We start from the raw sequence: 22,012 nt of genomic DNA on the forward strand, positions 1-22,012 counted from the left end.
ACAACATCTGCTTAACAGGTCCTAATAAATGCATCCATGATCAACGAATATATAGAAAAGCTGAGAAAGCACTTGCAACATGCTTTTGTTTTTGTGCATAGGAATTAGTTAAAAGCGTATGACAGTGCAAAATCATACTATAACAAGAATCATCTGTGAGAAAATATGAGATAGGCGACCTGGTATATAAGTTTGACTTTGGTAAACATAAACATAAACATGCAAATTTCCTTGCATCATGGTGTAGGCCATTTAGAATTGTAGATAAGGTTTCACATGTAGTCTACAGAATAGTCATAAAAGAGGGAGACTTAATTGTGGAAAAATGTGCCAATGTTAACCAAATGAAACCATTCCACCCAAAACATGAGGCAAGGCGGATAGAACAAATTGGAGAAACTAGTAGGGAGTGAAAAGTGCAATTCAGTTCTGAAAAGGACGCGCTTAAAAGTGTAATTCTGTTCTGAAAATGAAGCATTTGCATCTTTAAGGGATTCACAATAGCAGGTAAGTAGGTGTGAAAAATATAAAAAAGTATAAAACTGGATTGTAAAAGGGTGAAAGGAGAGATACATCAGTTGAGTAACTTAGTGTACATTTTAAAGTGAATGTGAAAAGGGGGAATGAAATGTGTGAGCATATACATTTATAAAAATGAGAACAAAGGGTATAAAAAATATAATGCATACTTAGGAAAAGAATGAACACATATAGGTGTCTAGGTGACTTGCATTTTGATTGCTAGGTATACCAGGTTGATGTGTGAGAACAATGAAATAGGTAATTGCCTTAAGTTGATGACCATTTATTTAATTTCATTTGAGAATATTACATTGAGGTATGTTATATTAGCCTACATTTTCCTACAGCCAATAACAAAAGATGTGCCATATTGTATCTCTTATACTCAACCCACATATTTCCAAGTCCACAAAAGTTATCATTGACTGTTTTTTATATTGTATGTTTCTGTGCATAATACAACATTTTACTTCAGATGATATCAAAATGAAAGGGAAAAATGAATGAATCAGTGTATTTAATTCTTAATTGTTTTTTTTTCGCTTTAATCTAGATAATATTTCCGCACCAGCGGTCCGGGAGTTGGAGGCAGCCAGATCCAGAGGAGACCACCTCCGAACCAGAGTCCCCGGAAAAAAACCCATGCACTGAAGAGGGGAGAGAAGGTGGTGACACCTGCTTACAGAGGAAAGATGAAGTGGCTGTAGCCCACGCATAGTGGAATAAGACAGCACATTTTCTGGTCCTTCTTGGTACTAATAGTTATTATGAACATTCCATGTATCACTTTAGTGAAATGTCAAGTTCTACTAGACCTGGGACCAGTCTCAGCAATTGCATTTGGAAGAAGCTCTGCGTCTTATATTGGGGATTACAAGACTCTTATATCAAAACAGGTATACTAGCTTGAACCCAAATTTGGTCATTGAATGGATCAGAGATACAATTGGTGCAAGTAGAGGAATGGGTGCAGACTCACAAACAGGGGTCTCAAAGGGCAATTAAGGAGGTGATGTTACAATTGGAAAAAAAATGATTGAGTTCATCTAGTACCAAGAAAATGAGGGGAAAGTGAGTGGCCAGTCTTTTGGTTGCAATGATTGTAATGACCATAATTGGTGCTGTGGTGGGCAGAACAATAACAACAGCTAACGCTGTATCTGTAAACACATTAGGCAGCAACACACAATAATTGGGACATGATTTGAAAATGTTACACCATGCTTTAGGTGAATTTAAGGGTGCACAGAGTGAAGTGATTCATGTGAATCAAACAATTTAGACCCTCAATGAGCAGGCCACGATATTGGAACATACTACCAGTATTATTGTAAAACATGATAAGCTGCTGCAAGACATGTTAAATGTGGTAAACCCATTTGAAAATATTCTGACATAGTCTGTACAGGAAATTCACGGTGCAGTGTCTCAATTGATTCAAGTCTGTACATCTCTATATTTTGTATCATCTGACTTCACTCGTCAAATGATGGCACTGATCACAAAAAGAGAGGTGGACATCATCCAAGAAAAGTTTGAATGTTAAATGTGGAGTGCAATCCCATTGTACATTGATATAGAAAGATTGGAAATAGGTTATCTATATTCCGGTTGTTACTCCAGAATTGATTCATCAACTCATTTAATACATAATGTGGGTGTTTTGCAAGAAGACAAGTACGTCAAAATTGTGACTCCTGAAATGCTATTTCAACCTTGGGAACCTGACTTATATCTGATCCCAAAATTAGATGTCTGTGAGGAGTTCAAAGAACATACATAAATATGTCCTGCAAAGCCATTTATATCTGATGCAGTGGTGCTATTTGCGTATGTGAATTGTCTACATTTCCTATAAGTAACCCAAAGAATGAGGAGTTAATCGACGCTAGATTAATTAAAAACAGGTCGTTGGTGAGTACTTCAGTAACACATTATACAATTACTTGCCTCAATCATGGTTATTTCCTTGTTTATCAATTACGGCATTATGTGTTCTACATATCAGTCCCTATATCTGTACACTCTAAATCAATACCTCTGGTTGGAAGCAACATGGTATCACTATTAAAAGTATGTGAACTATTGTGTGGCACATTCATGGTGCTTTGTGATTCCTGATTGATGTGTGTCTAATTGAGTGCATTCTTTTTCTGTGATAATGCAGAAGACAACCCCAGTCTGTGCTTGGCACAGTTTGTGTGTGCAGTACTAGGCAAAACACAGGGCGTGATCAATCCAGACATTAACAGCTCATTCACTTAAAGCATATTCTGTTAGTGCTATAAAATACACCATAGAGGTAACACTGTTTCACTTTTTATATTAATCGCATTAATAGATTTGAATACAACTATATGTTTTGTTTTAAAAAACACTGTATGGAACATCTTAATACACTTAATACACTGCATTCATCATGATTAATGTTGTGATAGCTAAATATCTCCACAGAATATGGTTAATGTAATAGATGCTGTGTTTCACATCATACAATGTTTTGAAGCACATTCTGCCTTGGAAAAACTGATAAGCTGTCAGACAATGTGATAATCAAAAATGATAATCAGGGAAATGCCATCCTTGGATAAAGAGCTTTGTTATAGTCTGTGTGAAACATCTATCTGGAAGGCGTTAAGTGTTTGGAAAAAAAAATACGTTTTCTGGTGTGTTTCCTGCGATTGAACATGATTCAGCTTCTTGAAATCTCGTTGATTTCTGTCCAACTCATGTAATTTAGCTTGCCAATGGCATGTATATGACTCATTATCCTGTGTACTGCTCCCTAAATGATACCCAGAATGGGTATGATGGGTTAAGGAATTTCTATGGTAGTAATGGCACCCAATTGTCATAGGCAAGTAAATAGTCTGTTTCTTAGAATCATTCTTGAAATGCACTAATATTTGCTTTAGTGGTGAGGTGATGTTTGATGCTGTACTTAACATTGTCATGAAGAATAACAGGGATTGTTTCATTGCAATCCTCAACCTTCCCACATCAGACATCAGATTTTGCTGCCCTCCAACAATCTGCTACATGAAAATCACATAGGCTACGAAAGAAAGGTACATCAGTGATACTATGATATGAGGTACTGTGAAATGCCAGGTGGAATCTCTTAGGACATATTCATTATAGCATTAAAGAACAACAATACCCAGAGAATAACACCGTCTTGGATTTTAGCAACAACAATGTAATATTTACCACACGGCCACCACCAACTCCACAAATAGTTCAATGATGAATTAAAGTGAATTGATATGTTGACAAAGTAAATACTGTTATGGAGAATTCTCTGTAAAGGCTAATTTCCCAAATCTAGTGAGTCTCCCAGCAGCTTTGCTGGATTTTTTGGGGTTAATTTTTTTTCCTGCTAAGAGTGAGACTCTTTTTTCTCCCACTCTTAGACATGATTTGAGGTGTCCCTTTGACTTTGTATGTGTTCTATGGGCTATGGGGTCGTTCACCCCAAAGGGTTTCATGTGTTTTTGATATGTGGGTCACACAGCACCCTCCGTGCAGTAACCCAGGGGTGTTGTAGCGACCCCCTAAACATAGACTCCATACCCTGGGACTGACTACTCTCTCCCAGGGCATGTAAAGTCACCATTGGCTTTACTAGTCTTAAATTGTGAACAGAACCAGTACAAACCATCATATTGTGGGGTACTGGTCAGGCAATTCGATTGCCCCAGGGTCTGTTGTTCGAGGGGGCACTGTCCAGTCCCCTGACCGAGTTTTGGTTGGTGGCAGTGGATACTATTTTTTATATTTGAGCGCAAATATATTCCTATGGGATTTTCCCATTGTTCGAGGGTGCCACTTTTTAAAATAGCCTCGAACATACCGCCGGTTTATTAAATTAATATAATTTTACCGGTTGTTTTTTTCTGCCGAAACATGGTTCCAAAATGGCGTTTGTGTTTGCTTCTGTGACTCCAACCCAAGTCGAACCCTGTGTTCCACTTTTTGGCGGGCTTCTCACAGAAGCCTCCAAAAGTGGTGCCACTCTGTCTGGGTAACACAGGGGGGGTGGGAGGGGGTTTAGGCACCCTGGACTGAGTTGCCGCGGCAGCTCAAGTCGCACTCTTGTGTGATTGGCCCAAGTGGTGAGCCACCCGGCTCACCTCTTAGCATGTTTCAGTGACAGCTAGGCTGAATGAATGGGGGTTTTCTGCATAAAAGCAGGGCTTTGGGGACTGGAACTTCAGAAGTCGCCACAGGACCTAAAGAATCCGAGGAGGGAGAAGCCTGCAACAACGACACCACCCCTGGACCCTGAACTGTCTCACCTCTTTTCCTGACGACAGAGGATATCTCCAGTCCGGAGAGTCTTCTTCCTTTGACTGGTGGGGATAACTGGTTTGCCCATCTTTTCGCCTTCCTGGAGCATCTCGTGGCCGCCTTGCTCATGCCAAGCACCCCGGCAACTGGAATGCCACGGTTTACCACTACCGCGAAGAAAAGGGTAGTACCTTGTAACCTGGAAACTCCGCGGCTAGTTTCTTCCCTGGCAGTACACCAACCTTCATCTTTCCTCCACGTCGGGACCTCCTCTTCCTCTGGACGAAACACTGACTTGCATCTGCTGCCAGGAACAACTGCCCCGCTGGAGCGTTCTTCCCATTTCAGGTACTGTGTCCCGTCTGGCTTCCCTTGCGACAGATCGTTCGGAGTGACAGTTAATCCTCGATTTTCTAACCTGGGTTAGCCTGGGGCCTGTTAACTAACTTTTCCTGACTTGATCTCAATCTTTTGTGAACTATTTACAAAGACTCTTTGGGCATAACCCCACTGTTTGATCCTGGACACATTTCGCTTGCTCTCTCTAAGAGTGGGCCTCGCATTTGAACTTCCTTGCTCTCCAGTAGACTTTGCCTAACTTGCCTCACTGTGGTTCTTTGAAAAGTATTGAAATGTGTGTGCTTTCATAACTTTGCCTTTTCCCTCCCTTTTTCTATAACTTATTAGAGTGCCATCTTATATTAAGCGCTCACCTCTGTCTGAAAATAAGTAGTGTTTCTCATTAAGACTTTTCTAATAAGTAATTAGGGTTGTACATATATAATAGTGACTGTGTGTTGAATTTACTTACCCCTTTTTGTGCTAGTGTAATTTACAAGTGTGTCTTTAAATAAATAATTATATACTTTTACAACAAAGCTCTGGTCAGTGTTTGCTTGTGCTACTGTATCTCTGTACCTATTGTGTATACTCTATATACTGCCTAACTCATCTTGAGAGAGGTCTGACTGCTCAGGCACAGCTACCAGGTAAATCTGTGTGGTGCAGACTGCTACCAATTGGGTTTACTGCCAATCACCTGTAGCCCTAAATCTTTTGCAGTGGTCCCTAAGGGAACTGCACAGGTTTCTGCCTAACAAATACATGTATGATGGTCACCTGGTCACACCAGCTAGCTAGATCATTGAATCTTCAGTTTGAGTCACCAAGGTCATTATTTCTCATTAGGATTACATATTTAATAGCTAAGAATTCTGTCCACTTCAAGATGTTGATACAAGTGAGACTGTGTGTAACAGCTCACAGTGATTTGAAGTAGACACATGTATGACAGCAAAGCTGTGCTGTGAAAAGGCTGCAGGGACGTCATTCTGGGATTGCCAGGGGTTGCAAGTGCAATCTCTGCCGATTTGTTTGCAACCACTAATAATGTCTTTTGACTCCAGCATCCTCCTCGAATCAGAGGATGCTGGTGGCGTGGCTAAGGGAGGTGTGCGTCGGCTGCAGGATCCTCCATTTTGTTCTTGGCCTGCTCAGGCTGACGGCCTTGTGGTGTTGTTGGAGAGAGGCTGAGCAAAGCTTTGAAGCAACCGAGCCTTACTTCTGCCAATGAGGTAGGTTTTAGATGTGTGTTTGTTATAAATTTATATTGTTGAAGTTGAAGACCTCTGATGTCCTTACGCTCCACCCAGCCACCTCACCCGGTCCCGACACCTGAGTGCCGACGACGCACTCAGGTGTTGGGACCTGGTGAGCTGTAGCGGAAAGGACCTTCCGTCTAACTGTGACGCAGCAAGCTGCTGCTGGCTAGCTGCCTGCAGTGCAGATGGCCCTGTCAGAGCCTTCTGCACTGCAGGCAAATAGGGCCACCAGCAGCGTTGCACTTGCTTCCTGAGTTTGTGTGTGTGCCCACTGCCATTGACAACCATCATGTGAGTGATTTGGTGAGCAGGCATAAATGGTGTCATATCACAGTTTCCAATCACCTTTTCAACAGGGACAGGTGAGGCAGAAATGCAACCTCTTGAGTGGTTTTTGGCTTGCATCCTCATATCCTATATGAAGAATGGCTTCCTTAAAACGTTATATGGTTTTCTCTTCGTAAAACAGGTATTCAGAGAGGAGTGCATCTTGATAGGAGTGTACAGTTTCGGATCAGCGTGAGGAAGTTATATGTAAACGTAAATCTGGCACACTCGTTCATTCATATGCACTAACAAAAAGCCCCATAATGTGCCTACATATTTAAAAGCACACCCCAGCTCACTTGTGCCCACTCGTAGGGACCCCATGCTCTGACTCTCCGATGAAGGCTCTCTATCCCACAGCATACATGATATGGGCTTCACACATCTGTCAGGCTTGGTAGTTCAGTGGGTGGACAGTTTGAGGCAGAGAGCCTGATTTACAAAGTCTTTTACAATGACGCAATCCCATTGAATAACGCTTTGTAAATCATGCCCAGCGTGTTTGTATAACCCGCAGCCGACAGGATTAGATCCCGGAACGACTCGCTCAGACTTTAATCTGCAAGATGCTAATCAAATGAGCGTCACTAAATTGTTTGATGTTGGCTGCTATGTTGTACAGTTTGTAAATGTTAGTATTAATATCACCCGTCTTAATAAGCAATAGTTTCATGCAGTAAGCGTGGGCCTTTGTCTGAAAACGATTTGAAAGTGCCAGGAAAGCAAAGGGAAATTCAAAAATGTTAAACCTATTAATATTGTTGTGTTTTAATGACTAAATAACTCGCAATAGGAGCTGTAGTTTGCTGTTTAAATCCTGGCTACTCCACCGAGAAAAACTGTGTGACTATTTCCTTTATCCACTTTCCAATAATGGGAGCATTCAGAAACCTGCTCTTCAACACAATTAATGACTCTAAAAAAAACTGTACGTGTAATGTGCATGACACAAACAAAGTCTATTTTTAGAATGAAGGATTGAATCAGTAAATCAATACAACCTTACTGGCATCAAATTGGAGCATCCAGGACATTGAGTCCAGGTGTTTCAAAACCCTTAGGTTTTCTCAACAAATGTTGTACATTTATTTTACAGAAAACAAGATTTTGAAAATAACTCTAGGAGCTATAACGCTGGGTGTTACTTCCATCGAACTAGATGGTTCTCATTTTATTAACCTGGATAGAATGGCAAGCTGAGTTGACGGCCTGATTAGGAAAGTAAGTGATCTACGGGGCATACATGATTCTCATTAGCAGTCACTCAACCCACTGAGCTAACCTTCTCGCTTTCAGTGACTGTAAGATGTAAGAAAGAAGAAAGGTTGCTGAAAACTCCAATTGTGCAATTGTGTGTTTCTGTCTCATGGTCTAAGTGAGCTCTTCCTGACAGTTTCATCACACATTTTGCTAACAATGTAACCTCTGTAATCTTAATCCGCAGCCGTACAAGGGTAATCATTTTTCTGCAACAGGGACACATTTTCGGTTAACCCCCAGAAATTCAGACATTTAGAAGGATAAAAGTGAAAATGATAAGGAATTCCCTTCCATTGAAAATTAAATATTAACAGGGTAATTCATAGAATTTAGCGCACAAGTGGCGCACGCGGCTGGCGCACAGTGTGCGCGTGCGAATTTCTGCGCCAGCCACGTGCGCTAAAATCCATTTCCGCGCACAGCGTATTAATGGATTTCAGCATCCAAAACCAGCCGTGGCGCAGCAGCGCCAGTTACACATCCAAGAACGCCCTCGCGCAAGGAAAAGCCATCAAAATCCCCAATCGAGCGCAAAGAACTGCGCTAACCCTGTACCAGTTTACAGGGCCGCCACACAGCAAACGCTGAGTGGGGAACGTGTATTTCTGGGCTTCACGTGAAGTTTCACATGTGATGGGCCCTGGGCGAGTGGGGTAAGTGTATTTCTGGGGTTCGCGTGAAGTTTCACTCGCGATAGGCCCTGTGCGAGCGGGGTACGTGTATTTTGGGGTGCGCATGAAGTTTCACACGCGATATGCCATGTGCGAGTGGGTTATGTGTATTTCAGGGTTGCGCGGGAAGTTTCACACGTGATTGGCCCTGTGCGAGTGGGGTACGTGTATAACGGGTTCGCGTGAAGTCTCACACGCAATTTGAGCAGGGTACGTGTATTTCGGGGGTGCACGGGAAGTCTCACACGCGATAGGCCCTGTGTGAGCGGGGTACGTGTATAACTGGGGTTCGCGTGCAGTCTCACACGCGATTTGAGCAGGGTACGTGTATTTCGGGGGTGCATGGGAAGTCTCACACATGATAGGCCCTGTGCGAGTGGGGTACGTGTATTTCAGGGGTGCGCGGGAAGTTTCACATGCGATAGGCCCTGTGCGAGTGGGGTACGTGTATTTTAGGGGTGAGCGGGAAGTTTCATAAGCAATAGGCCCTGTGCGAGTGGGGTACGTGTATAACTGGAATTCGCGTGAAGTCTCACACGCGATTCGAGCAGGGTACGTGTATTTTGGGGGTGCAGGGTACCTGTATTTCAGGGGTGCGCGGGAAGTTTCACACCCGATAGGCCCTCTGCAAGTGGGTTACGTGTATTTCAGGGGTGTGCGGGGAGTCCTACATGTGAATTGCAGTGTGGGACCTCCCAGGTGTTCCCTCTACACCCTCCACAGCTCCTGCAGGCAGCTCATACCACGGGGGACTACCCCGCACCTCTGGTCATGTCCCGCAGGCAGCCCATCCACCATGGGCATGCCCCCCAGCCAAGCCACATGTCAGCTTGCACCACTGATCACCAACTCATGTCCCCTTGCACCCCCAGCAGTCATGGGCACCTGCCAGCAGGCCCCCACTCATGTACCACACATGTCCCCCTGCACCTCTGCCCCCCAGCAGTGTGGGGCACCTGCCAACAGGCCCCCACTCATGTCCCACACATGTCCCCCAGCACCCCCGCCCCCCAGCAGTCAGGGGCACCTGCCTGCAGGCCCCCACTCATGTCCCACACATGTCCCCCTGAACCCCCATCCCCCAGCAGTCAGGGGCACCTGCCAGCAGGCCCCCACTCATGTCCCACACATGTCCCCCTGCAGCCCCAGCAGTCAGGGGCACCTGCCAGCAGGCCCCCACTCATGTCCCACACATGTCCCACTGCATCCCGCCCCCCAGCAGTCAGGGGCACCTGCCAGCAGGCCCCCACCCATGTGCCCCTGCAGCCCCAGCAGTCAGGGGCACCTGCCAGCAGGCCCCCACACATGTCCCACACATTTCCACCTGCACCCCTGCCCCACAGCAGTCAGGGGCACCTGACAGCAGGCACCCACTCATGTGCCCCTGCACCCTCACCCCCCCGCAGTCAGGGGCACCTACCAGCAGGCCCCCACTCATCTCCCACACATGTCCCCCTGCACCCCTGCCCCCCAGCAGTCAGGGGCACCTGCCAGCAGGCCCCCACCCATGTCCCACACATGTCCCCTTTCCCCCACGTCATGACGATCCTCAATCATGGCCCTTATGGCCAGCCTCCCCAGCCCAAAGACCCAACCAAGTATTGCATCCACCCACATAGAAAAGGCAATTACATGATACAACCCCAAAGGCAAGTATGTAAAAGAACACATGTCAGTCACACACACACAATGGGTGCAAGTGAATGTGAAAACCCATATCATGACATGCATGAAACCAATGCGATAATACCACACATTGAAGTATGAAGAAATAAATGTATTAAACACAACATGAATGTAATTAAAAGAAAACACACAACAATGGGAATAATTAAAGAAATGCTGCATGTCCGTAAAAGAATAAAAAACAAGAAATCAAAATCCAAAGAAATCCAAAAGAAATGGTGTCCAAAGTTACAGTCCAACAAAGCAAATTCAAGGGAAAAAAGAAAGTGAAATCCATTGCTCCATGGTGAAAATAAAAAAATGAGAATAATCCAATGGTGAACTATATACAAATGAACAATCCAGGGTCCATGAGCCCAACTGATGAAATGAAACCTACCAAAAATACTACCTAATAAAAAACTATATACAAAAACGTGGTGCATTGTCCAAGCGTAACCAAAATAAAAAAGAAAAGGAAAGGAAACCTAACACTATCTAACTATATACAATGGCGGCTGGCAAGTCCTGTGGCTCACTCTGTGGTGTCCCGGGCCAGGGCATCATCGAACTCCATGTCGATGTCCCGGAGGCGGGCCTCTGCCCTGGCCCCGAGGTCTTGCAGGGAGGCACTCATGGCCTGTTCCAACTCCCTGCGAGTCGCCTCGTGGCACTCTGCCCGCCTCAAAGCCCTGACGCAATGAGAACTCTGCCCTGACGATGGTGAGCCGCGCCTCTTCCTCCCGCCGCCGCACCACATCTATAGCATGGCCTATCCGCAGCCACATGGAAGACACTTCCAGTCCTGGGTCCTCCTGCCCTCTGGACGATGCCTGCCCCTCTGATGTTGAAGGCCCCGAGCCATCATGGCTCCCACCTTGTTGCTGCTGCTGCTGTGCCTGTGCCTGTGCCCTGGCTCCTGCTGCCTGCACATCCTCCTCCGGCTGGGGTACAGTTGTTGAGGTGGCCACCCCTGCTGGATGTCTGACTCCCGACTGTGGCAGGGATGTGTCCTCCACCAGCCTGGCCGCAGGGTCAGAGGCAGCTCCACAGGGTACCCAGGTGATACATGGGTGGGAAGATGGCACGGAGGACGACTGGCGCATAGGGGGTTCAGGTGAGGAGGGGGTCGGAACAAGTTCCAGCAAACGGAGGAATCCAGCCCTGGTGACCCGTCCCAGTAAGTCAACGCAGTCAACAAGGCATTTGAGGTGACGTGCAGTGTCCTCACGAAAACACTGCAGGTCAGCTCGCATGGTCCGTTGACGCAACGCCATCCCACCCAGGACAGGCTCAATCCGGTCCCGGATAGCCACGTACGCAGGAAGAGGAAGGCCAGTTGTTGTAAGCGGATCCCCTCCCTGAAAACGGGTCTGGACGTAGGCATCCCTGCTGGTGCAGGATGATGCAGTCACAGGATCGGGGACAGGATTACACACAGGCACCTCTGCCCCGGCCTGTGCTGCCTCCTGTCCCTGCCCCTGCACTGCACCACTAGCACCAGTGAAATCCCCACATCCAGACCCCGTCTCTGTCCCTTGCACTGCCTCCTCCACCAAACCCCCCACCAACCAGGATGACTCCGTGCCATCTTCCTCCATCGGACCCTGTGGGGTCTCAGCTGCACCTTCTGCTGCCGAGGAGTCCAACTCCGACCTCCGCCTCTTGGACCTACCCTCGGCAGCTGCGGTCTGGGATGTGGCACCGGACTCCTCACTCCCTGACGAGATCACAACCTGGGAGGGGAGCCGGGCCTTGCGTCTCCGGCTGGTGGTGCTATCCCTGCCGCTGTGCTCCACAGCACCCTCTCCGCCCTCTTCATCAGTTAACGCTGAAGACAGGGAGAGATAGGAGACAGGCATCAGGGCACTGTGCAATGGACTGATACACACATGACAGTTGCACATGAGTGGCAGTGTCAAACTTCAGACATTCAGAATCCCTGCCAGAAACACTTACCTGCGACTGCACATAGGTCTCATCATCCGAATCAGCACCTGAATAAAGTCTGGGGAGGTGCACCCACAGACACCCATGGACAGAATGGTCTGCAGCAAGATTGGGTTCTCACCCACCACCACACCACATCCCCCACTGGTGCCCGGTCGTGCCTGAGAATCTTCCTGGGTCTGCACCATCTCCTCAACCTCAACAGCATCAAGTGTGTCATCCCCTGCAAAAACATGAAAGACAAAAAATGGAAACAGGCATTAGCACCATAGCACACAAATAGGCCTGACAAGCTACAGAGCCAGTACATGATTTACACATGTCCCACATGACTATAACCCTCCCATGCATGCACTGTCACTGAGTTTGAAGGGGAGGCAAAAGGCAGACAATGATGACACCAAGATGGAAGAGCAACATATTTGCTGCATGCTGGGTAGCACTGCCATCACACATTGGCCTGTGAGTGGCCATTGGCCTGTGAGTGGCATGTCCAATACACATACATGACATATGCCATCACACAGATGGCATGTACCATATCCATGGTACATTCCACAAGTACATCCATATGTTAGTGAATGAGTACTTTCAGCCATCCATGTGAGATGGACATGATGAGACGCGAAAAATGCTACATAGTGTGACAAAATACGCATGTGCCACACACTGCAACACATCCAGTGTACACAAATACAGTGATTGCAGGCCGATGTACACATCAATGGTTGTGCACTTCAACATGACAGGAAACAACTATCATGTTCCACATTCAAACAGGCCCCAAAATGTATGTGATCAGGCCAATACTCAATCAGCCTGAATGTTCAAATCATTCACCTAACAAGGTAACACATGTGGGCCAATGTGGGGTTCATCAATGACAGAAAATGTCACATATGTGACAATAGGGCTGAGGAATGCGTAGCAAAAAAGGGAGAATTGAAACAATCAGCCTGAACGAACACTGAAAAATACAAACAATGTTGTTGCAAGCTGCCACTTCAAGGGCAACTGCCATAATGTTGCGCTAAATTACTACTGTGGGCAGACGGGATCCTGTCACACCCAAATCCAAGGCCGCTGAATGTTTTGGATGAAGCACATGGGTGACCCATACCACTCAGGCACACACACCCTCACCTGGCACTCAATCAGAACCCGTCACCCAAACAACATACACATGGATTACACACACATTCATGGGCACTCACCGGACAATGCGTCGTAATCAGGTAGTTCTCCCACACCTTGGATCTGTTCCTCTGTGACGAAGGCCCCTGCAACAGACTCATGTTCAGTGAGTTTGTTGTCGTCTGGTGGAGACCCACCGCCAGACACCAGAGTAGCGGCATGATTTGAGGCTAGCTTGTTCTTTGCTCTGCGTTTCAAGTCATTCCACCGCTTGTAGCAATCATCATCTGTGCGCCTCACAAATCCAAGGGCACTTATGCAGTCCGCGAGGGTCTGCCAGTGTGCCCTACGTTGACCAGGTGTGGTCTTGCACCCTGGAGTCACCAACATTTTGCAGCTATGTGCTGACACATAGGTCACAAGGGCATCAAGTTCCGGGTCATTAAAGCTAGGCTTCCTTGACGTGCCGGAGTGTGTAGCCTTCTCTGGGGTCTCAGCCTGTTGTGCCAAAGCACCCTTCTTCCTCTTTTTTGAAGGTGGAGCGGAGCCAGAGTGGTTTACCCCGCTCTGGTCAGTAGGGGCAGGCGCACCGGTGGATTGGGTATTAGGAGTGGGAATGCACAATGACCATAGGTCTTGGTGCAGGCATTGGTTGCAAGGTGTTGTTGGCAGGGGGAATGTCAGTTTGATGGACCTGGACCATCACTGTCCTGGCTGGGAGAGTCAGAGCTGGGGTGGATGGAGCTGCAGCTGCCCCTGCAGCCTCCCCACCCTGCCTACTTGGGGCAGCAGATGACATAGCTCTTCCATTTCACTAAATGCACCCCAAGTTCCAGGTTAAGTAAAAATATGTAGGAACGTTTGCAACAGTTGATATCATGGATTTGTTTTATTTCCATCAACTTTTAAATATTTTTAAATTATGCTTCCCCCATTTGTTCATTCCTCTTCAATTAAAAGAATGTGATCAAGCATAACTGTGGATCTCAACATCCTGGGCATTGTTGTATTCAATAACTCTACCTTCAGCTTTAGAAATTGTACTGTGATGACTCCCATAATTTTTCCAAGACATCCAAGACCTGACAGACAATCAATATGTGGAAATTGAAGCTACACAAGGAATACTGTCAAATGTATTGTGGTGAAATTCAACCAGATGCTACCTCCAAGGTTGTAGTCATTATCTGATTAGGAGTCAATACTTCTCGAGGATGAAAACATCATGACATATTACAACAATAGATGTGATATTGACCTTATCGCCACCTCCAACTCCGCCACCAACGACATATAGGAGACACTAAGCATTTATTTCAATTGTGTGGCAAAGTCAACTTAAATTATGACATTTAAAAAAAGGCACACACGTCACAATAAAATGGAGTCCTCCAAGGCACCAAAGTTTCGTAATGCTTCTTGTGGCATGTGGCCTCTGGGCTTCGTATTCCCTTGTTTTAAAACCATGTATATGTTTCTTTTACAATTTGTTTATACATAAAAAATCAAATGTAGGGCCTTCTTGACTAAGTATACGTTTGGTGGTGCGGTATAAGCCGCAGTAATTCCGTTACTGCCAAAACACTGTCAGTAATGAATTAGCACCACATTTTACTGCACCACCAAACTGGCAATGATGCCTTTCTCTCTCTCTCTCTCTCTCTCTCTCTCTCTCTCTCTCTCTCTCTCTCTCTCTCTCTCGCTCTCTCTCTCTCTCTCTCTCGCTCTCTCTCTCTCTCCCTCTCTCTCTCTCTCTCTCTCTCTGTGCTCTGTTTCTCTCTCGGTGCCACTCTCTATCTCTCCCAATGTCTCTGTCCCTCTCTACCTTTGTGAGTGAAAGATTGGTTAGGTACTCATTTACCAGTGCAAACCCAGGTATTGCTGACAGCAGCTTGACCCAAGAACAAATACTATTACTATCAAGGACGGCACCAGAAATGATGGGTTCTGAGATCAAGATAAATGTCTGAGTTCTGCAAACAGGGTAACTGGCTACATGTCTCCATCTACAGCCTCAGGGTGTGGTCGATAAATCTATTATTTCGTGATATTTGATTTCTTTAAAAAAAATGGGAAATATTCTTGGGTGCTTGCACAGACCAGCCTCAGTTGCCTAGGTGCCGATAGCAAAGGGTGAGATGCCAAAGAGAGGCCTGCCTTGAAACATTGTGCTGTGCCATATCAGCAGGTTGTTGCCCAACCAAGTCCCCGTCTTCAATATCCATCTAGATGTAGATTCAGTGCAACCATGGGGGTCAAATTCATGTAGCAGAGTTGTGTATGAAAGGAGCAAGCAATGTTTAAATTAAGGAGTGGGGAGTGGGATCGGAATTTCTTTGTGCCAGATCTGGCCAATATGAAATTTTCAATCTATACTGTTTCGTATAGACGGAATATTGACCAATGTGTAAATGAAATTCACTTTCCAAGGACATAATATGTAAGATGAAATGCATGCACACTGGCCTTTCAAGCACGTTTTCAGCGAAGGGTGTCCCTTAATGTGTATGGAGTGTATGCCATGTACATGTGGAACACTGATTCCTGGTTTAAAAAAAAATATGCAATGATATATCAGGGGCCAGATCTGTTTGTAAACAAGGAGATATCATACACAGACACAGTTAGTGCATTCACAGGCTGCTCCTTTCAATGGGCATATGAGATTCCTAGGATATCAGTACCCCACAATGGTGAGGAGTGAAATTGAAATTGTCAAAGCCCCACAGAATGGTTCCAATTTCAAGGCCTCAAAGGACCACTCCAAGGGATCTAAGCAAGTATGTGAGTGAAGCAGCAACATGTTATCATGTTTGCAAATCTGAGAATATCTGTCTGGCACATTCATGGTGCTTTGCTATTCATGACTGATGTGTATCTAATTAGTTGCACCAATTCTCTATGATTATGCAGCAGACAACCAAAGGCCTTGCCTGGCACAGTTTATGTGTGCATTACTAGGCACAACACACGGCGTGATCAATCCAGACACTGGAAGCTCATTTACTTGAACCTTATTCTGTTAGTTCTATATAATACACCATAGATGTAAAACAGTTTAACTTTCATATGCATCTTCAATCAATGTCTTTAATAAATTTGAATACAAGTATATATTTTCTTTTTAAAAACACTCTATGTTGATATATGTATTTACATTTTGTAAGCAATGTTAAGTGCGGGTTGGCCTCATTATGAGTTTGCCTGCCCGGGAACTACGGTACCGGCAAGCTTGCTGGTACCGTAGTTCACAGACTGGCAAACTACGAGTTGTGATCGCGGGTGCCTTTCTGCCCGCCATGTAGGACATGGCGGGCAGAAAGACACCTGCGAGCATAGGATGTAGGATGCACCGGCACCGTTATCAGCAGTGCTGGTGCATCCGACCTTGCCATTCCCATTCAGCCCTATGGGGTCGAATGGGAATACGGAGCATCTTTTTTCCGGCACCTGCAAATGGGCAATTACCGGGTCCTGCAGGGCTGTAATGACCCAGTAATTGCCCAATTGCGTGTGGCGGAAAAAATTGCAAATTTGGCGGCAGCATGCCAGTTGTACCGGCAAGGCTACCACCAAACTTGTAATGAGGCACAATCTCTGGTTTGGGACATCTTAATACATTTTGTTTATTATGATTAATGTTGTGATAGCTAAATATCTCTACCTAATATGGTTAATATAGAAGATAATTTACTTTGCATCTCCCAATGTGCTGAAGCAGATTCAGGAAAAGTATCAAATCTGCCCTGAAAAATACTGATAAACTGTCAAATAATGTGGCACTCAAAAATGATAATCAGGGACATGTCATGGATGAATGATCAGCTTTTGTGTAGTCTGCGTGAAGCATCTATCTGAAAAAGTTTACATTTCTGGATAAATAAGGGCAGTATTCTGGTGTGGTTGAAAATGATTCAGTTCCTTCAAATATCCTTGAATATTTCCAATTCATGTAATGTGTGCTGCCAATGACAATTACAATGGTGATTCATTATACTGCGTACTACTCCCTAAAGGATACCTGGAAGGGGTACGATGGGTTAAGGAGTTTCCAGGGAAGTAGTAGCACTCACTTGTCATAGGAAAGTAAATAGTGAGATTTGTGGTTGTTCGACTGTACTTGCCAGCGCCTCCATACATTTGTAATTTGTCTGCTTCTTTTTTGTCTGACGGAACGGTATTGAGTGCTTCTTATCACTTGGGAAGCCCAGCAACCTACGCCTAATAGTAAAGAGTTTGCAAGAATATTCTCCTGTTATCAGCGTAAATCTACGCCATACAGTTTATATATTTTTCAAATTTATGTGCAAATTCAGAGTGACACACTAAACAAACGTGTCAGGATTTTAAAGTCAGAACGTTACTAACCCACTGCAATTTGTGATTTAATGAAACAGAATTTGCAAATACTTTTGAACAATATATAAACCACATGACACAGATTATTTATGAGTTGTGCCTGATAATCTCCTTATAGGCAAGTAAATAGTCTGTTTCTTAGAATCATTCCTGAAATGTAGGAATATTTGGATTAGTGTGAGGTGATTTTTGATGCTGTACTTAATATTGTCATTAAGAATAATGTGCAGTGTTTCATTTTAATCCTCAACCTTCCCATTTCAGACATAGGATTTTTGCTACCCTCCAATCATCTGCTACATGACAATCTAATAGGCTATGAAAAAAGGGTACATCAGTGATACTATGAGATGAGTTAATGTGAAATGCCAGGTGGAATCTCTAGTCATTATAGCATTAGAGGACATTGCTACGCAGCCAATAACACCATCTTGGATTTATGCAACAATAATGTAATATTTACCACATGGCCACGACCAGTACCACCTTGTATGCCCTTTTTGAAACAACAAAACAAATATTTCATTAGTGAGGTAAAGCAAATTAACATACTGACATAGTAAATACATGTATGATTGTCACAATGGAACTCAGCTATGCCTCATACTTTTATCATATGAATATATACAGCTTTTTAACTGGCAGGAATTCTACGTGCTTCATGTTACTTTGTATAAGAATATGCTATGCTGATGAATATCCTTTCATTTCATCATCTAAATGCATACATGAAATCTACTTATCAGGGATTCATAAATAACCCCTTCCTTCATGAACAACTGATTATGGTCTTTGTGTTTCAATTAGTGTCCTTTGGTATTAAAGAAGAAGCCATACGATTCTCCTCTGAAATAAAATGTGCGCCCACTGCTGTTATATGGAAGTTTTCTTGATGAGGGATTCCTTCATATTCAATGTTGTGTTCCATTCGGGTGATGGACACTGATTTCCCCATGACCAGGAGTTTATGAACAAATTATACATTAGGACTATCAAGCACAGTGTGGGGTGGGCCTGGGTGTCTGTGTGTGTGCATCGGGAGGTCAGTGTGGCAGGGGTTGTGGGGGATTTGCGAGTCTGAGTGTGTCTACATGTGTCTGTGTGGTTCTTTGAATTGTGATGTGCACAATCTTCCATCTTGAACATGAGAGTGTAATTACAGATTCTGCTGCTCCTCGTTCAATTGGAATGGGACCTTGCCCCTTCAAGGGAACACTTTAATTGACGTTTCAAAATGTGTCAGCATGGCAGTTAAATATTCACATGATAATATAAACATGATTGCATCAATGGAATTGCTGCTATGACTGACTCAGGAATGTATATGTAAGTAGCCGCTTCTGTGCAGACTGTGGGCTTCCTTATTCTTCATTTTATTGACAAAAATATGTTCTTGTATTTTAGCATTTCTGATTATATCTGTGCTATGACAAGTTCCTCCCCTGACTTGGGGGACTGCATGAAAGGTGTATCGGTCGGCCTGGTTGCCTGGTCACACTGGCTAGCAAGATCAACACATCTTTGTTTTGAGTCGCCACGTTCACTTCATGATTTTTATATGAGTGAAGCTGTGTATAACTTGTCACAGTGTTTTGAAGTAGACACATGTACGACAGCAAAGCTGTGCTGTGAGAAAGCTGACAGGCTGATTAGCAAAATGAGATGAAAAAATGCCAATGTAGTAAAGCAAAACCTAAAATGAGGAGCTTGGTGTAGTCCGTGAGAAAATGAAATCGCTTAATTTGACATACAAATAACAGCAGAATTGTTTGCTTGGTGTTCCGCCGAAGATCATGGTCCAGGTCAGTGAAATAGTGTCGTTGGAAGTGATAGGTAGTGTCATGGCTCTTCCATTTCACTAAATGCACCCCAAGTTCCAGGGTAAGTAAAATATGTAGGAGCGTTTGCAACAGTTAATATCATGGATTCGTTTTATTTCCATCAAATTTTAAATATTTTTAAATTTTGTTTCCCCTTTTTGTTCATTCCTTTTCAATTACAACAATGTGATCAAGCACAAGTGTGGACCTGAACACCTTGTACAGTGTTGTATTCCACAACTCTACCTTCAACATTAGAAATTGTACTCTGATGACTCCCATAATTCTTCCAAGGCATCTAAGACCTGACAGACAATCAATATGTAGAAATGGAGGTTACAGAAGGAACACTGTGAAAAGGCCTCATTTAGTTTAGACAGAAGGAGTTGTGACCTTATGAGGAGCAGTTCTGTCTTTTCATCATTCAGGCACAGATCATAGTGCACTATCCATGCTTGGATGGTTAGATAGATCGTATTGAGGGTATCCATGTCCGTTGCATGGTCACTTGTGATTGGGATGAGGATGTGGGTGGCATCGAAGCAGTCGAAAAGAGGTTTAGTGAAAATGTTGTAAAGCATTGGAGAAACACAGGAGCCTTGAGGTACTCCACATGTGACCTGCGTTGGTTGAGCTTCTGCACTTGGGGAGAAGACGCTCATTGTTCTGTCTGTCAGGAAGGATTGTATCTGTTGTGTGGCATTTGATGAGAAGTGGCTACTGAGGCTATGTATTTGCATAAGATTTTGTTGTCGAAAAGATAGAATGCTGCGAAGGGGTTGAGTAGCAGTAGTAGGACTAATTCACGTCTGTCTTTTAAGTCATCCATTTGGATTTTTAAGTCCAATAGGGTTGTTTCCGTCCGGTGTCGTGGGCGGAAACCGGGCTGTTGAAGGCCCAGGAGGTTGTTCACTTCCTAATCATTTTGTATTTGTAGATACGCTACTCTGTCCAATATTTTTAGTTAGAATGGGACTGTTGTGGTGGGGTGATAATTGGTTGGCATGTTTGGGTCGAGAGTAGTTTTTTTAGTAATGGGAGTACCCAGGCTTTTTTGAGGTCAACTGGGACCATGTTGTTTTCAATTGAGGCATTGATGAGGCTCGTGATGAAAGGGGTGAGGACAGGAGCACAGTCTTTGATAACCGTAACAAGGCATGGGTCTAATTGACACCTAGAGGTTTTAAGGCTAGTGATTATTTTGAGGACTTCATCGTTGGAGACAGACGTGAAGTCAAATTGTGGCACTGTGCTGTTTCCTGGTGAGGGTCATAGATGAAGTTGGGTGAGGATGGATATGCGTTTTTTACGGTCAATTTTCGTTTGAAGTAGTGCTTTTTTGTCATAGAGGGCATATTGAATGTTAGAGCACTATTTTGTGTCCTTGTTACAGACTGCTGTTGGTGGTAAGGGAGACTCTTATTCCTTAAGGATGGCAAAAAGCTCCTTTGTTTTAGCATGTGCAGTGGTGATTCTTTCATTATACATGACACTTTTGTTTGTACTTCAGAGTGGTTGCAGTGAATTTTTCTTTCTTGAGTGCTTGGCACTTTCCTCCAGAGAGTCTCTGCCTTTCTCTTGGAGTTCCGAAGTACTTTTAGGGTAGGTGTGAACCAAGCATTAAGGTGGGCTATTGGTTTGGCCTTGCCAATGGAGAGCGGTGCAGATTTGTCAATATCGGCAAGTACTGTCTCAATGTATAGTATAACTAGGAGGAGAGGGTCTTTAGTTCCTAAATTTAGGGATGCCAGGATGGGTTGTATTAATCTTAGTATATTGTCCGCCATGATATTTCATTTGTTTCTAGATGGGTCGGCCGGAGCCAACTGTGGGAGTTGGTGAGTTCACGCATCGAGGTGATGTTGAAAGTTATAAGGTGATTGTCGGACCATAAGCAATGAATGTTTGAGGCCCGGATATCTGTATAACAGGTGGTTGTTCAGTGTGGTGGTGGAGGAGGGCGTCGTTTTTATTGAGAGTAGTTTGCACGAAGTTAGTGGTATGTTTGGTATTTCTCTAATGTCAGGGAATTTTTTGCTATGATGGCTACGCCTCCTCCTTTGGACTGCAGTCTGTCCATTCTGAAGATTGCATAGTTGTGTTGGATGGCTAGGGGCAAGGGCAGGGCCAGCAGCTGCGTGGAGCCATGACTCTGTGATAGCCAGGAAGTCAAGATTTTGCATGGAGATAATGTCAGCGATGTCTAATGCATGGGACAGTAATGATCTGGCATTAATGAGGGTGCCCTGGATTTCTTGGTTGGATTTGTATGTATTTCTGAGAGTAGCAGCCATGGATACAGGAGTATGTGCCACTGGGTATGGGATTGTGTTCTGTTTGGTTGTAGGACTGGTGTTGCTAGAGGTAAGATGCAGCTTTTTATTTATTCTGTCTGAATGTTCTTTTGCAGTAA

General features: G+C 44.5%; 1 protein-coding gene across 9 annotated transcripts in view; it reads right to left on the minus strand.

The window, feature by feature from the left end:
* LOC138580695 (uncharacterized) overlaps positions 1–22,012 on the minus strand; it is a 583,872-nt gene that overhangs the window by 262,592 nt on the left and 299,268 nt on the right. For 8 of the 9 annotated variants that reach the window (XM_069651437.1, XM_069651436.1, XM_069651434.1 and 5 more), the window contains exon 26: positions 18,243–18,275. The exons of the other annotated variant lie outside the window; for it this stretch is intronic. In XM_069651437.1, coding sequence (XP_069507538.1) covers positions 18,243–18,275 — 33 coding nt within the window. The remainder of the gene's footprint in view (positions 1–18,242; positions 18,276–22,012) is intronic. 9 annotated transcript variants of the gene reach the window in all.

This window comes from Ambystoma mexicanum, chromosome 3p, assembly GCF_040938575.1.
Source record: "Ambystoma mexicanum isolate Mex_15411 chromosome 3p, UKY_AmexF1_1, whole genome shotgun sequence".
NCBI lineage: Eukaryota > Metazoa > Chordata > Amphibia > Caudata > Ambystomatidae > Ambystoma > Ambystoma mexicanum.